Consider the following 17,406-nt stretch of genomic DNA (forward strand, 5'->3'; position numbering starts at 1 on the left):
TACATAATATCAATCACAAACTCAAGTTGGTCAACCCACTAAAACTCCATTCTAGGGTTATCTTGACCCATGGTGCAATTTTGACCCATTTGCAACCCTAACCCTAATATTTGGGTTAACATCCCTTAAACCCTAATCATTATCCAAGTTAGGTCCTAAGACACTTTCCAATACAAGGTTTATGCATCAAACACATACATTTACCCACTTAGGTCCATCATGACCCATTTGACCATTTAAAGTCAATACACCCATTTCGGGTCACCCACTAACCCACTTAACACCCATTTACATATATATAAGTGTGCTAGTACTTTAACTAACCAATTTAGGCTCATAAACATAGTTTAATACTTTGAAAACCCTAGTTAGTCATCTTTGGGTCTACATGACCCAAATTCACCCAAAACACCCAATTTACTAACAAATGGGTTTTAGGTTCATCACTTACCCCAAACCCTAACCCATAATCAAATTAAAATCAAGAAATCAAGATTATAGCATACCACTATCACCAAAACGTAGCTAGAGGAAAGATGAACAACTTTGAAACTCGCACTAAGACCCGATTCAACCTCCTTCTTCCTTTAATGGAGCTTTCTCACTCTAGAACCTCCTCTCTCTCTAGGATTTAATGGAAGATGATTAAGTGGGTAGAAATGGAGTAAATGAGGCTCCAACAACTGATCCCAAGCCTTAAAGTCGGATTCCTTGTGATTTTACCAATTTGCCCTCAAAATATCTAATTAAAAGGAATCTGTCACAGAACAATGGCGCGGCGCGCCATTACCCCGCGCGGCGTGCGGATGGTCTGGGCAGTCTTCTTCTTCATTTTAAATTATGTACAACGAAACCCACACCTTGAATAACATATTACACATGTGTCCAAGAAAAATATTCGGGTCTTACAACTCTCCCCCACTTAGAATCGATCACGTCCTCGTGATCCTCGTCACTTAACCACCCGGAACCGCACTCTATGGTCCTCAACAACCGTTACAATCCGAATTCCACCGCATTACACATTAACCCGAAGATTAATCCAAACTAAGTACACATTTGCACGCATTCCGAAACGTGCAATACACACAACATTCGAAGTCTATAACGATCACTTAGAATACGCGAAATCGCCACGTATTCTTCCAACTTCTCTAGGCAATCATTCTCTAATAGTCACCATTAATAACCAAATCGTCACCCGTGATTTATTAAAATTCACAAATCCGAGCATAAGAATTTGCTCAATCCCTCCAATCGGGAAAAACTCAATCGACCTCGTACCGAGATATCAATCCCTGAGCGTACCCTTACCAAGTACAATGCTAAAAACAACCAAGTCTCAATCTAAAGTCAACAACTCAAAATGATGAAAACCGGACAAAAGCGAATCCTTACGGATTAAACTTATTACCTAACTTCCTTAGTAGTGCGCAAATACGGCTAGTACGCAGCTATCGTAATATCGTAAGCAAGCGACCAAAACCGCTAACGTCCAAATCGACTATGGCAACACAAAACCCAATGTGTACAAAATGGCTGCTGCCACCCCTTAACAACATGTGAGCGAAACACGGCTATCGCATCACTAATCACATAACATGGTCCTCCCGAACCCACCATTTGCGTATAAAACAACCAATAGTTCTCAATATTAAACGCATGAAGGTTATTTCATACAAAACTCAAGTGTCCAAAAATGGCTATTACTCACCACCATGTGCACAAAACGGCTATGTGCACAATTTATACGGGCAATTAATCATCATAAACCTACAAATAACGGTTCTTTCCGGAACCGCTCACCATCAATCACAACCAAAAGTGGTTAACGAAGAGCTAATCCTTCCGGATATCACTCATCACCTATCATAAGTCAAACGCGGTCAACATAGAGATAAACCCAAATAAACATACACTAAATCACCTCGTAGTACCCAAAATCAAAGTAATCACACCATCGGAGTCAAAAGTTGCACTAGCAGGTATAAGAAGGCATCTGACGTTGCGTTGTCCAACTCCAATTACTAACACCGAGCCTCCAAAGACTCGACCCATACGGGGTCTACTCCTGGTGTCCCACGCCAACCGACTACACGCAGTCACACAAATCTAAAGAATGTTACGGCTCAACGCCCATGACTTCTAGCGACACCAGCTTACACCTTTCTAGCTTCGTCATAACCATTAAACCGGTTACCTACATACATAAGGATAGTTAACCACCACGACCCTACTCGTACACGAACGGGGTTAACGGGAATGCCTCTCGAACGGCATACCGCGTGCACCCCCAAATTCCTAGAAGGAAAGAGTGGACGTCAAGAGCGCACAACACTCGCCACATAATCACAAAACCGCCACCGAAATTGAACCGTCAATTAACATGTATACAAATACATCATAATACGTTATTATCGTTAAACGTACCACCATACTCTGGTTACGGCCTAATTGGTTTCACCATAAAGCTCAACACAACAATTGGGACTACGCCCTACACGGTCTCATCACTATACGCTCGGTTAAGCTCTCGCGGCTACACCAAATCAAAACACAACACTATCGATAAGATGTTTACACGTCACGTACTCTCACATGGTGATATAACACCCGGTGCATACTAAACCAATAACATGCGTACACAAGCAACTAGTTGTTAACTCACATACGAGCAACAATACACACACAATCTACAAAGCCTACGGGTCTCACTCGAACGAGCTTAACGACCCCAAAACCACAACGCAATAAGCCTAGACAACAGAAGACTCAAGCAAAAGAGTCAAGGCACAACACGCCGACCTATCCAACCAATCTCCTCATCGATCATAGTCCACGATCCCTCGCGAATTCATTTCACCATAAAACCGCCGCTCACTTTCTTCCGTTGGCATCAAGTAAACAACGACCTAATGCTAACATAACTCGTACCTTGTATATCAAGAACGCCGCTACCCGCAGGGTAGGCCTTTCCAACCAGTGGGTTCACTCGACCCGTTGTACCAGAAATTTTTTTTTTTTTTTTTTTTTACGACCAACAACACACCTATTCTTACCTTCCAGAAAGAGAGTGAACAAAGTTATCATAACAATTGCGTTACTCACATCCTTGCCATCAAAAAACGTCCTTGGCTTGTTCCTGTCAAGTTCGTGTCCGCATCCCCGACAATCTTGCACATCCATCTCGTTAGGGAGATGAAATTTACCAGTCTAGTATCTCACGATTCGTACGTCACCTCACATTGTTCCATTCGTCCGATGCCACCAATCTCACGACTAATTGACTTCAGTCATATCCAACCTATGAACCTTACGGTTCTCCAACTTTCGACACCAAAACGAACACGCGTTATTAACTAACACTAAAACCCAATTATATAGGTTGGTAAAACCAAACCCCTCACTCCATCCTAGGAATGCTTAGAAACTTAAGTCCCTCATTCGTCAACCCAAATATCAATATAGGGTAATTCCATTAGGAATGCTACCCTTAACAATACCCCGTATTTACAGAATGCGTTCGCCCCCAAGTGGCATTCTCATAAGTCAATGACTCAAACGCTACCCTAGTGCACTATCGTTAATAGCACCAACATACCGAATCTTCACCGAGTTCACTTTAGCCTAATTAGATCCCGAATCAAAGTTTAAGTCTCTAATACATACACGAATCCATCGGCACACAACAACAATAAGGCATATTTGTACCAAAGACGAAAATACCTGAAACACCATCGTTGGACCCTTGCACTTCACTGATCATCAGATAGTCACGCTCTAACCTTCTAACTCGATCGACAAACGATTCGGAACACTCTGACTTTCGGTGTCCCTTCTTTTGGCAAATAAAGCACTTGATCGCGCTTAAAGGTACACTCGTACAATCCCGTGCCCAATGACCTCGTCCTCCACACCTAAAGCACGTAGGCCCATAACCTCTCTTACTCCTCTTCTTCACTTTTTCAACACCTTCGGGCGTACTTCTCGCCCTTTTACTAGGAGCACCTCTTGATTCGAACTTTCTCTTACCCAAAGAGTGATCAGCAAATTTTGAAGCATGAGATTCAATCCCCATAGTTGTCCTTCGTCACCGTCACCTTGAGGTTTAGTAAATCTCTTTTCTAACTCTTCCTTCACAACCTTAGGCACTTGGTCTCGGACCATCTCGGTCACTATTCCCTCGAACGACTCTTGGAGAACTTGCTTAACCTTGTCGGCGAAAATCAAAATATAGCGTTCGAACTCCGCATCAATCCTTAAGGTTAACTCATCCTTCCCCTCATGAATAGGCCCGTCCATTCCATATCCCTCTTCCGTCTTCATTCTAAAGAATGCAATCGATTAGGCAACGAACGAGTACAATCCTACGTATAATCCCGACTCATCTTGCTCGGCAATCGTCTTATATCACTTGTCAAATACGATTTGCACCCGTAAAAATGGTAGCTAATCATTATTACGCGTACACGCCGTATTCACCCGTTAGTACCACGACCGCTTTGCTCGATGATCTAACCCAACACAAAAACAAAATATATTAATAATATCCGCATATTAATATATACGTTAGTCCACCCATAAACTAGGACACTATCCGAATTCCCGTTCCGACCCGTAATCCTACAAGTCCCGCACAAATAAGCACACACAAAAGTCTAAGTCTAGGCACCTATCTCAAGTCACCTAAATCCCTTAGACCATGCTCTGATACCACTTGTAACGACCCAAACCAAACCACGAACAAACCCGCTTTAAATGTCACACAAAAAAAAATTATCTATGTTCAGCAAATGGCGCGGCGCGCCAAACTGGTCTGTCCAAAAAGTCTTTAAATGCGAAAAAGATTGGCCACTTCCCGACAAAATTAGACAAAACGCTTTTAACAATATATTCAAATATGTAAAACTAACACGTTCCATTAATAAAATGAGTTTTACGAAGCGGGGCCCACATCGGCCGTTTTACGAGTTTAATACAAAATATGAGTTTCGACCATCAAAAATTTTAAGCACCAAACTACACTACGAGCATGGTGTTTGGGATTAAACTACCCAAGTCTCGGTCAAACTCCAAAAGCTAAAAATCCCAAAAGCATTCTCTAACAACGACGGGATCTTTAATCCAAGATGATGCCCTTACCCTTGTCCACAACCGAACCTATAAAAAGGTAAACAACGAGAGGGTAAGCAAAGCTTAGTGAATGCAATAATTATACACATACATATATAATATACCTACTTGCAAATCACTTAATCAAACACCGCATACATGCTAGCAACACAATTAGCTTATAATCTCGAATACAAGCTAGAAATCTCCAATACCACAAGCTAGCATAGCAATGCATATAATATAATTCGAATAATATATTATGCTTACACTTACAACACAAATAACCATGGTTAACCAATCGTACAAGGGAATGGCGCTCGCGAAAACGCCATCGGTGTTCATAACATCCGTTAGGGTACTTAACACCTCGTATCACTAACCCCTAGGGTGGCACCTTAACACCTCGGCACTTCACCCCGAGTGGCATCTTAACACCTCGATGCTTCACTCATTATTTTACGAAGTGGTGTCTTAACACCTCGACACTACACCCCTAGGTGGCATCTTAACACCTCGATGCTTCACCCCGAGTGGCATCTTAACACCTCGATGCTTCACTCATCACGTGAAACGTGGTGTCTTAGCACCTCGACACTTCACATCTCACGCTACAACAAATAGATACATTATATACCTACACATATAATTATTCCACTCACCTTACGCCTTCAGTGAAAGATAATCAAGTCCGAGAACCTTCAATGTAATGTACCTATTACATTATAATATCAATCACAAACTCAAGTTGGTCAACCCACTAAAACTCCATTCTAGGGTTATCTTGACCCATGGTGCAATTTTGACCCATTTGCAACCCTAACCCTAATATTTGGGTTAACATCCCTAAAACCCTAATCATTATCCAAGTTTGGTCCTAAGACACTTTCCAATACAAGGTTTATGCATCAAACACATACATTTACCCACTTAGGTCCATCATGACCCATTTGACCATTTAAAGTCAATACACCCATTTCGGGTCACCCACTAACCCACTTAACACCCATTTACATATATATAAGTGTGCTAGTACTTTAACTAACCAATTTAGGCTCATAAATATAGTTTAATACTTTGAAAACCCTAGTTAGTCATCTTTGGGTCTACATGACCCAAATTCACCCAAAACACCCAATTTACTAACAAATGGGTTTTAGGTTCATCACTTACCCCAAACCCTAACCCATAATCAAATTAAAATCAAGAAATCAAGATTAGAGCATACCACTATCACCAAAACGTAGCTAGAGGAAACATGAACAACTTTGAAACTCACACTAAAACCCGATTCAACCTCCTTCTTCCTTTAATAGAGCTTTCTCACTCTAGAACCTCCTCTCTCTCTAGGATTTAATGGAAGATGATTAAGTGGGTGGAAATGGAGTAAATGAGGCTCCAACAACTGATCCCAAGCCTTAAAGTCAAATTCCTTGTGATTTTACCAATTTGCCCTCAAAATATCTAATTAAAAGGAATCTGTCACAGAACAATGGCGCGGCGCGCCATTACCCCGCGCGGCTCGCGGATGTTCTGGGCAGTCTTCTTCTTCATTTTAAATTATGTACAACGAAACCCACACCTTGAATAACATATTACACATGTGTCCAAGAAAAATATTCGGGTCTTACAACTGAAAACCGGATTGAGCAAACCCTAAAGGAGGCTGTCGACAAATCACAAGGACGAAATCTACCTTCAAAGAATCCAAATGATTCGGTGTCTGCTAAAATCTTTAGCAAATACCTTGCTCCTTACTCTAAAACCCTTGCGGACAATATTCTTCACATCCTCTTATCTTAAATATTCTAAGATATCATCAGATCTTCCATTATAAATATCCTTCATATTTCTGAAGATATTTTCATAACCATTCTTATCTGAAATCATTTATTCCTTCGCGTTATCTGTATCACATCATAAAGAAAACTGTTTTAGTTTCTAAATATCTGAAACCTCTGAGTGTAAAGTATGAATGTTTTTGAAGTAATGTTGGGAACTGAAGCATGAGTTAGTATAATATAATGACACTTGATCAACGTGATTATATTACAGTAAGTCATGGTGAGTTTCTAAATGGAACGTAATGATTCACAGACCATAACGTCATCATGTGCCATGTTACATGACTCTTACATTCAATCTAATCTCTAAACATATCAAGAACATATTATATTGATAGTTGTATCTTTTCTTTTGGATTCTGGTAATTTCACAAGTCAAATTGTGCTATTACAATTTCTCTCTTAGAGCATTAGCTATGTTCATTCCGAATTTCATATCCATGAATTCTAGACCATTATTCGCTTGACTTGAAGTCGGGAAAAGAAGACGGAAGCATGAAACTCCAAAATATAAGGAAAAATATAAGCACGAAGACAACGCAAAAATTACAAACCGTGTATATCGATGCGTATATCAATATAAAGACACGGGAAAACTAAGAACACTATAAACCCAAGAGCATAGTAGAAATTAACGGATTCCTCCGGTGGAAGATGAAAAAGAAGAATGACAGATGTGATAGTCAAGAATATATCAAGAATTAAAACTGGATGGAGTATATTGACGAATGTTTTGGAAGTACGAAGAAAGGAAGAAAGTATAAAAGATGGGAGATGTGGAAATAAGGAAACGTAGGAGGTTGATTTATAGTAAAATATCCGACAGAGAAATCGAGACAGATTATTGCATTAAATCGAAGAGGATCATAATTTCTTTAATCGCCGAAGAATCAAATCTTATATAGATTACAAAGATTTTCTTTAATCCGGAGATCAACCGTGATGACGTCAAAAGATAAGACTAATCCCTATTTTCTCATTTCACTCTTTTACGATAGCTTCACTCATACGTTTCGAGTAATCGAATTATTTTATCCATATTTCTCAATCATGATAAAACCCTATGAATCAACTTATATTCGTCATAATAACATTCTTATTGTTAGCCATAACGACCTCGATCAAATTTCGGGACGAAATTTCTTTAACGGGTAGGTACTGTGACGACCCGGAAATTTCTGACCAAATTTAAACTTAATCTTTAAATAATTCCGACTTGATAAGCAATGAATTTTAATAAATCTTGAACCTCCGAAAAGAGTTTTACACAAGCTTTTGGTCACCCTTTTATTCCGACGATTCACGAACGTCATAACTTGATTTAATTGTTTAATTGTTTAATTATTGTGTATATATATGGATTTATATATATTTAACTTGAAAATATGATAATTAAATATCTCATTAAGTATATTAACAAAGTATTATATATATATTTTCATACTACTAATTTAAAGAGTTTTCAAAAAATATATATATTACTATTTAAACGACGTAATTAACTTATGTTAAAATGTATTTACATATAATGTATTACGAGTGTAAATACATCCTTACAAGTATTGAATACACTTTATAATATACCAATACATATAAAGGATAGCTATACTCGTATTTCCGTTCAATTTCCTCAAAGAATTCTACTCGCATTCATACGTTATTTTTACCCATATTATACACAGCTTCTAGAAGTATTTACTATTGGTATATACCAATAGAATTCTGCAATTATTTGTGTAATATGTCATCCATGACCTAATCAATTTAATATGTCATGCATGACTTAATACAATTTAACTTATCTTAGATATTTTCACTAAAAGCCAAAATTATAAGCTTATAAATAAGGACCATTTTAACTCATTTTTACTCCACATTTTCTTAAACTAAAAACACACACTTGAATGCTCTCATATCATACTTTAATCTCAGCAACTTTCCTCTTCATAATCAAGGTAAAATACTTCTCAAAATCCTTGTTCAATTCCTTGTATAGTTGCTATCTTATTATACTTATAAAACTTGTAAAAACTAGAACTTGTTTTGGTGAACACCAAGCTTGTTTGAAAAAACGAATCTAATCTTTCTAACTTAACTCTAATAACACTTATTTATATGTATTATGATGTTATATTAAGTTAATATAAGAACTTATAACTTGTACATATGAAAAACACCTTGAAACTTAACATATATCCTTTAATCTCCATTCGGTAAAAAGCAGGCTGTTTTGGGTTGGGAATTAAAAACCTATCTTAGAATTTGAGTTCGAGGCTAAGACTTTGGAAATATGCTAATATATGTAAATAAGACTTCCAGTATTTTTTTTCATGATTTTAGACAAAGTGGAAGTATTTTATCAAAAAATCATATATTGGGTGGATGCCGGGATTTTTCCAAATCTGTCTACCGACACAAAAAGAGGGTAAAGCTCTTAAAATTACTACTTGGGATGAACTTTTTGAATTGGTTTTGTAAAATTTACTTCTTAATGAATCCATAGCAATTTGATTCACTTTAAATGGAGTTGTAATGAATATTTGGCGAGCAAAACAAAATCTGCTAAAATTAACGTTGCATGGACGAAATTTATATTATAAAAACTATATTAACCATATCCTTGTTAACTTTTCCTATATCCTATATATATTTGGACATGTTATCAGTAGTATAACAAAATATTATAATCTTGGTTAATTCTGTGATTGTATATATGTATAATAATATTCTTGGTACGTCCTAACACAATAAGTATACAATACGTTTTGATAAATCCTAAGACAATACGTACACAATATGTCTTAGTTAATTCTAAGACAATACGTACACAATACGTCTCTGGGTTGATGCAAAGACAATACGTATACAATACGTCGTGGGGTAATTCTAAGATTATATATATATACACCGATTATTGGACTGTTGGACTTTTCGGACTATTTTGGACTACTAACAAAGGACTACTAACAATGGACTACTAACATAAAATGTTAAAAATTATTATATAAGTATTCTATGAACTTGCTTTATTTTATTCATATGTCGTATTATTATCTGAATCGTTATTATTGTTATAGGTTCGTGAATCCAAGGACGACGGTCATATTTTTAATAAGTTGAAAACTTATTATTAATATACTTTTACTACTGTAAGTATATAGTCCCATTTTTAAACTCTACAAATATTTTGGGATGACAATACATGCATTTTATGTTTTACGCCATAGACACAAGTACTTAACATATATTCTACGTTGACTTGTACCACTTTGCATATCTTCCCTAATAGCTTGGTAACTAATATTTACATGTTGTAAGAACATGTATACGCGAATCCTATTGATAGATCTATCGGGTTTGACAACCCCAACCGGGTTAGTCGCTCTAGTATCGTAAACGGTTGCATAGTACTTCGTTTTTACTACACTTGGTACAGTGTAGGGAGATTTCATAATAAAGGGAATATGCCACATTAATGGTTAAGTATGGTTACCGAAGCGCTCAACAACTTATAGAATACTTTTATACACTTGCGAGTGTACATATATTTATAACTATGAAATCTTGTGGTCTATATTTATATCAATGATAAACATATATATCTCACCAACCTTTGTGTTGACTGTTTACGCATGTTTATTCTCAGTTCCTTAAGAAAGTCTTCCGCTGTTGCATTATCTGAGCAAGCTGTGCATGGAGTCTCATAATTTTATTTAAATAAAGTGTTGCATTCAATAAAACCTTTGTCATGTATTATGTTCGACTGTTACGTCACGTGTGTAGTATTTGGAAACCGATGTATTTTGGGGATTATTTCTTAAATAATCGCCCACATGTTTAAAACATGCATTATGTAAAATAATGATGTGCTTTTTATGAAACGAATGCAATATTTTCTAAAAAGTATCATATAGAGGTCAAATACCTTGCTATAGGAGCAATGAGAACGTACTGCGTTTATAGTAATATGGACGGGTCGTTTCAGACGCAATCGTGGCAATTCCTCCCATTGTAGGAAACTTAATCAAGCCATGCACTACCGATGGTATAATATTAAAACGTCGTATGAAATTTCTCCCTAGTAGCGCATTGTAACACGAAGTCGAACGAACCACATAAAAGTCAACTAACTCGTGTCTGACCAACTGCAGATCTTTATCGTCCGCAAGCTCTATTATTAGCTATATCCGGCCTAGCGGCCATGAGCTTTCTCCAGAGAACCCTGATAGCGTAATATCGGGCTGGCGTAACTGCGCTTTAACTTCTGCATGAAGGAAATGATAGCAATGATCATACATAATGTCGACGCCACTCCCGGTGTCAACATGCATGCGTTTGATCTGTATTCCGCAATTAGTAATGTGACACTTGATGATAATGGGCTCGTTAACTGTGTCGATCGACATTACGGGAGGGAATGAAATTGGAATGAACTCCCAATCCTGGTAGTCGTTGTATTTCCTTCGCTGTCCAACTTTGTCTCCGTCAACCATATTGATGGTTACATCGGCGCTTTTAGCTTTATCTGTTTTTTGCCATGCGAACGTTTTGGCTTTTGAACTCTCTTCCGCGGCCTTTCCCTTATCTTTCTTTGGTGGCTTGAGATGATATAATTTTCCTGCGCATAGCGCTTCCAGCACTCGCTACATTAAATTTTTACACCGATTGGTGTCATGGTCGTGATCATCATGGAACTCGCAGTATTTTGTTTTATCCCGCTTGCCAAATTCTGTCAGCGGAGTTGGAATCGCAAAGGTTGCGCATACTGGTCCGGTTGCCAAAATTTCTTTTGGTGTTTTAGACAAGCTTTTGAGCAGCGCATAATTCTGATTATTAATACCACGCTGATTATTGTTTCGAAAACCACCACTTGCTCGCCCTTTATCATTTCTTATAGGACCACCACTAGGGTATCTTCCGCGAGAGCTGTTACCGCGATTTTGATCGCGCGAACAATCATCATCGTCTTTCCTTTCGTTGCGTGAGCTAGCTGTTGGAATATCATTATCTTCGCCACTCCGCATATAATCATGGCATTCATTAAGCGCTTCAACATAAGTTGTTGGCACTGTATGGCGCAGACGCCTTACCAGCGTTGGATGACGATCTGTACTTATACCATGTATCAGCCCAGAAATCTGTTGTTCTGGCTTTAGGTCCGGTATGCGCAAGCACTCATTAGTGTATCTCGTGAGAAATTCTCCCAAAGATTCCTTGGGTTTCTGCACAATATCGTGACATTCAATGTGAGTGCTTTTGCGCGGCCTTTGATTTTGATACTGCAGCAAGAACTTCGTACGCAAATCCATGAACCCGGATATGCTACCTGCTGGAAGTTTATTGAACCATTCACGCACAATGCCCTGCAACGTCATGGGAAATATCAGACATGCAACTGGATCAACCCACCCTTGGGTGCGCATCGCGCCTTCGAAACGCTGCAAGAAATCATCTGGGTCAGTCAAGCCATTGTAGGTACCTAACGTGTGAGGTATCTTTGGTGCTGATCGAAACGGATACACGGTTATATGCGGAGGAAACTTGTCAAAAGTGGTTGGTAGCTCAAAGGGCGGTTTAACAGGATCCCCTTTAAGCCCTGCGAAGAAACGTTTCATCATATCCTGAACAAAATCAGGTTGCGAAAATAAGTGGACCATGTCAGGAGGTGCCGCCTGCATAAATTGGCTTGCGAGATTCGCCTGCCCCTGAATATTTTGCCAAGGTTGCCCCAACGTCTGCGGATATAACCAAGGCTGCTGCGTTGGAAAAGAAGGCAGGCTTGACGGCGCAGAGTATACGGGGAGCTGAAAAGGTGCCGAAACATGTGACGCAGATGCCTGCGAGACTTGAGGATATGCCGTTAAGAGCCCAACTGTATGCGCAGTACTTTGCTGTTGCGCAGTGATTGGCGTTCAATGAGAGTTTGCGTCTGGAATGACACCAAACCCCCAACTATTAAGTAATGCTTGCGCATCCGCAGGGGTCAAAAACTGCGATACTGGACGCGGCGGTTGCCAAGGTTGCAATGGTGTAAATGACGAATTTTGCTGAACACTCTGCGTCTGCAGAGGGATTGAAACAGTGGTACTGTAAATAGGTACCTGGCCGCAGCATACCACATGCGGACCTACTGTTTCGCCGCTAGTGCCTACCAAGATGACCCTTGGATCCACCGAGGAAAAATCCAGCCGCGTGGTTGTGACTGGTGAGTTTGCCCTTGGCGGTGTAATTCCATCCGGATATATCAGCTTGTACCTTTGGAAAGGCTCGCCGGACACTGCTGGAGGGTAAGGCGTATATCCCGCCCCCGTAGTCATAGCTTGCGTCTGATGATTACCAGACGGCGTGTTTTGATTTTCTGTTTGAGTACGTTCCGATGAGTCCCCGGAAGTCATGATACTGTAAAAGAGACAAAAAAAATTCAGAAATTTTGTGAATAATGAGCCTTATAATTCAAAACTTAAAAGAAAAAACAATTAAACATGTCTTGAATTAGTTCGGCTCTCAATGAAAGCACCACTTGATCATGCATATATTTTCCATAGGGTCTATATGTCTGTTCAATACGTAAAAAGGGGGGGTTTAAGGATCTTAGAACAAGGCTCTCCGGTCCGGCTGCCGTGAATAACCCTGGCCGACATGATGATGTCGGCGGGGTGGCCAAGTGATTAAGTCCACCTTCGATAACGGTCGTTGATCAGAAGGCCCCTAGCAAGGTTGTAGGTGCTAGCTAATAAGAAACTAACCTGTAAACCTTGAGAAGATGAACGATGATAGCTTGCTACGTAGGATGTGTAGTAGGTGGTGGTTACGTAATGTTGGTTACGTAATGTTGGTTATCCCTAGAATGATAATTAGGGTTTATATATATAGGCAAACCCTAATTCTAGAACCATCCAAGATAATGATCATCTCGTCCATAACTAACTCCCCCGAATCACGGATATAATTATGGAAAAGATATTGACTTGATGACCAAGTAACCGTCGTACCGGGAACAAAGGTATTCGATACATTACCGCATGCCGCATACCGCATACAAGGTACACGCATTCGCATGCTATCGAGTGCCCGCATACAGATGGAATGCGCATGCGGGTTGCGGTATCATTAGAGATGATTATTAAAAAAATAAAAAAAAAATCCTAAAACCTCTTAGATTGAGGCTTATCAAGTGTTTCTAGAGTTCCTTAAGGGTTCTTCAGCTCCGATCATAATTTTCAGCTTCAGTTAGTTTCATGGTAGGGATTATCACCTAAATGCTCATTTTTTCTAACAGAACCCATTAAAACAAAAAGTTGACAATTTACCCGCGCAAGGTGATAATCCCTTTATGGTATATTGTGTAGTCGTAAACGCTAACCCTCTAAAAGCTATATAAGCTCTTCAAATAGTAGTTAGTCTTATGGATTTAGTAACTTTGGGCCTTACAGGCTCAAACACGTGGACTTGGCATCATTTGGTCCAGCTAGTTATAGCTTATTGGGCCCACACTTGTTATTCACTCTCGATACAAACCTACTACGGCCACATACCTCCCATAAGTATATATCTTGCGAGTTTATTTTTCACATTTTGATCTCATATTTCCAACATATAACTAAAAAATTTAACATACATTTACATATTTGATTGATTTGGATCCACAAAATTCCTTCTGTTTACTTTTATTTTAAATCATTTTGAACATTTAGTCTAACCTAATTAAAAAAAATAAAAAATAAAAATTCTAACGGCTAACACACACACCCAATTACAAATAATCCACAACGGGACTCGAACTGGCCAACCTCAGTATTATTGATTACACAATTACTACCTCAAAATCTTTGAGACTGAACCTCAGTATGATACATATAGAGATGATATATAGCTTGTATAACTAGTTCTTTCAACTGTGAATGTTGGCCCACAATTGACTTATCAACCCCTTCTAAAGCAGTTAAAACTCCTGCCTTCACAAGAACCTCACTTTTGCTAGAATGAATCGCAAGATAACACAGATCAACCAACGAGTGATATTGCGTTCGCTCATTCACTCTCAGTAATTTCATCAATGCCTTAACACCATCGAATTCGATTATAGTTTTTGAATGCTCCGTACAAAGGAAGTTTTCAGGGGACACGAATTTTGTTAAAGCGATTGCTGATTCTGTTCCTACTTCATGATTGTTGTGACCAAGTTGTTTGACTAATGGAACGATAACATGCGTCTCTCTAGCTGGGAACGATCGTGCTAATGAACCGAGTGATCTAATGGCCGAAATCGTAATTTCAGAATTTTCGGAATTGTTAATTAATCTCAAGAGTTGTTCCACTACTGCTTTTGCAGCAGGGGAATTAGTCTTGAAAGCTGATCGTCTAAGATCAACGTTCGACTCTGCTGCATTCGTGATCTCCATCACAGTCACCAAACAATTCGTCTGCAATTCGCCTGTTTCTGTTTCAATAAGCTTTGCTAAAATAAGCAACCCATTTGTATCCGTTAATATCTTAGTATTCGCATGATTACCTCTAACAAGCATCCATAATGCTCTCGCGCAACATGTTTTCAATTCATGTTTCAAATCAGACGACTCGTTTTGCCTCTCTTACCTATTAATCGACCAAGTTGTGGAATAAAAAGAATGCTTATTAATCTCCACAAGTGAATAACACTTTGTATCTCATTACCAACAAACGTCTCAAACGATAATAAACTAACAAGCATCCTAATCATGTTTTCTCTAGCAAAAGCTTCTTGTGAAACCTCGTCGTTTTCAGCCATCGTAGCAATTAATCTAGCAACTGAAATTTGAACCCTAGTAGACGATTTTTGGAAACAGTTTGCAATAATTGGAACCCCGAGCTCATTCGTAACTAATCTAGATCGAATTTGATTGTTAACCAAATGGAATAAAGTATTTGCAGTCGAAATTTGTGCTTCTGGTGATGAATCTTCTTTCATAAGTTTTAATAAAGGTGTAACACCACCTTCATGTACTATTATTTCTTTGTTTCTATTATTATCAATAGCTAATGAACATAATGCATTAACTACATCGATTTTAACATGTAACAAATTGGATACATTATATAAAGATGATATGTAAGACCAAACCCAAGCTATAATAGGATCATTACTTAATATAGGAGGTAATGAAAGTTCAACATCATTGAGTATAGATACTAACCAATTCATGTTAGCAATGGAAGCTTCTAGTGAGCTAATAATTCTTTTAAATTCTGTAGTGTAACTTACTACGGACATGACTCGTAGGATGAAGGTGGTACGACGGCATTTTTGTAGTAAGGTTAGAGTGCGGGTTAAGGTTGTGGTGACGTCAGCGAAGACGTGGCGGACCGGGCGGTCGTAGAATGATGGGGTGGAGTTGGTGAACCGGACGAAAGACCGGAGGAGTTGAGAGAGAGGGGTGAGAAGATTTGAAAGATGGGTGCATTCGAGTTGGTGAGATTTTGAGTTGGTGATGGCGTGATGGATACGATCGGAGAGGATGATTGGGGTAGATAAGATGTGGTCGATTGGTGGTGATGGTGGTTGTTGTTGGTGGTTTTCGACGGTGATGAAGTTCATTGATGATTGTTGAATAGAATCGTTTTGTTTATGGCGACAGAATTTGAGTTACTATCAAGAATGTTGATGTTGATGATTTGTGTCGAGTGTAGTTTGGTTATGTTTTGTAAGAGGATGTTTTTTAGGTAGATGGAATTTCTAGGAAATTGTTGAAAAATTTGTAATGACTTTTGATTAGTATTTTCAGAGTCTATTGATCTAAACGAAGTCATTCAACGAAAGCTATTATATGCACGTTGTATAATTTTCAAGATCCAAATAATATACGAACGTATGTCGTTTTTGGTTGTTAAATCATTTACCAAAAGTGTGTTTTGCAATCAAACTTGTTATTATAGATATCAATGTTATTTCCTTTTTAGGTTGAAACTCTGGGTATAAAGGCAAAATTGTTTACGACTAGTGATAAGCACGTGCTAATTGAATGGGTCTCAACAAACTTGAGTTTATTTTGGTAGTTTGAATAATTACTCCATTTGTGGAGTTCGTAAAAATAGGATTGAATCAGTTCCGATCTTTTAGTTTGTTTACGTTTAACTTTCATGTATGCCTCCCCTATATATAAAGTGTAGTGTTTTTCATTAATAAATAAGAGATCAATTCTTGGCAATCAGTTATATTGTGTGAGTTTTTGTGATTATCAATTTCAATAATTGGTATCAAGAGCGTAGGTTATCTGCAGACCTTACTCAAAAAGTAAAATCAAACGAACAAGCAAAGATGGAAGACAACAATGGGAAGAATTTTGTGGTTCCGGCAATTCCAAAATTTGACGGGCACTATGATCATTGGGCACGAATGATGGAAAATTTCATACGATCCAAGGAATACTGGGATCTAATTGAAAACGGAATTCCAAAGCTAACTGGTGGTGCT

At 38.5% G+C, this 17,406-nt stretch overlaps 1 protein-coding gene across 1 annotated transcript; it reads right to left on the minus strand.

Annotated features, from left to right (window-relative positions):
* Window positions 1–14,776: 14,776 nt before the first annotated feature.
* LOC139864642 (uncharacterized) lies at window positions 14,777–16,137 on the minus strand. The gene is made up of 2 exons (XM_071853218.1): window positions 15,552–16,137; window positions 14,777–15,414 (listed from the first exon to the last, which is right to left on the minus strand). The coding sequence occupies exons 1-2, from the start codon at window positions 16,135–16,137 to the stop codon at window positions 14,777–14,779; spliced, it is 1,224 nt and encodes a 407-aa protein (XP_071709319.1).
* Window positions 16,138–17,406: the final 1,269 nt, after the last annotated feature.

The sequence above is a fragment of the Rutidosis leptorrhynchoides genome, chromosome 8 (genome assembly GCF_046630445.1).
Source record: "Rutidosis leptorrhynchoides isolate AG116_Rl617_1_P2 chromosome 8, CSIRO_AGI_Rlap_v1, whole genome shotgun sequence".
Lineage (NCBI taxonomy): Eukaryota > Viridiplantae > Streptophyta > Magnoliopsida > Asterales > Asteraceae > Rutidosis > Rutidosis leptorrhynchoides.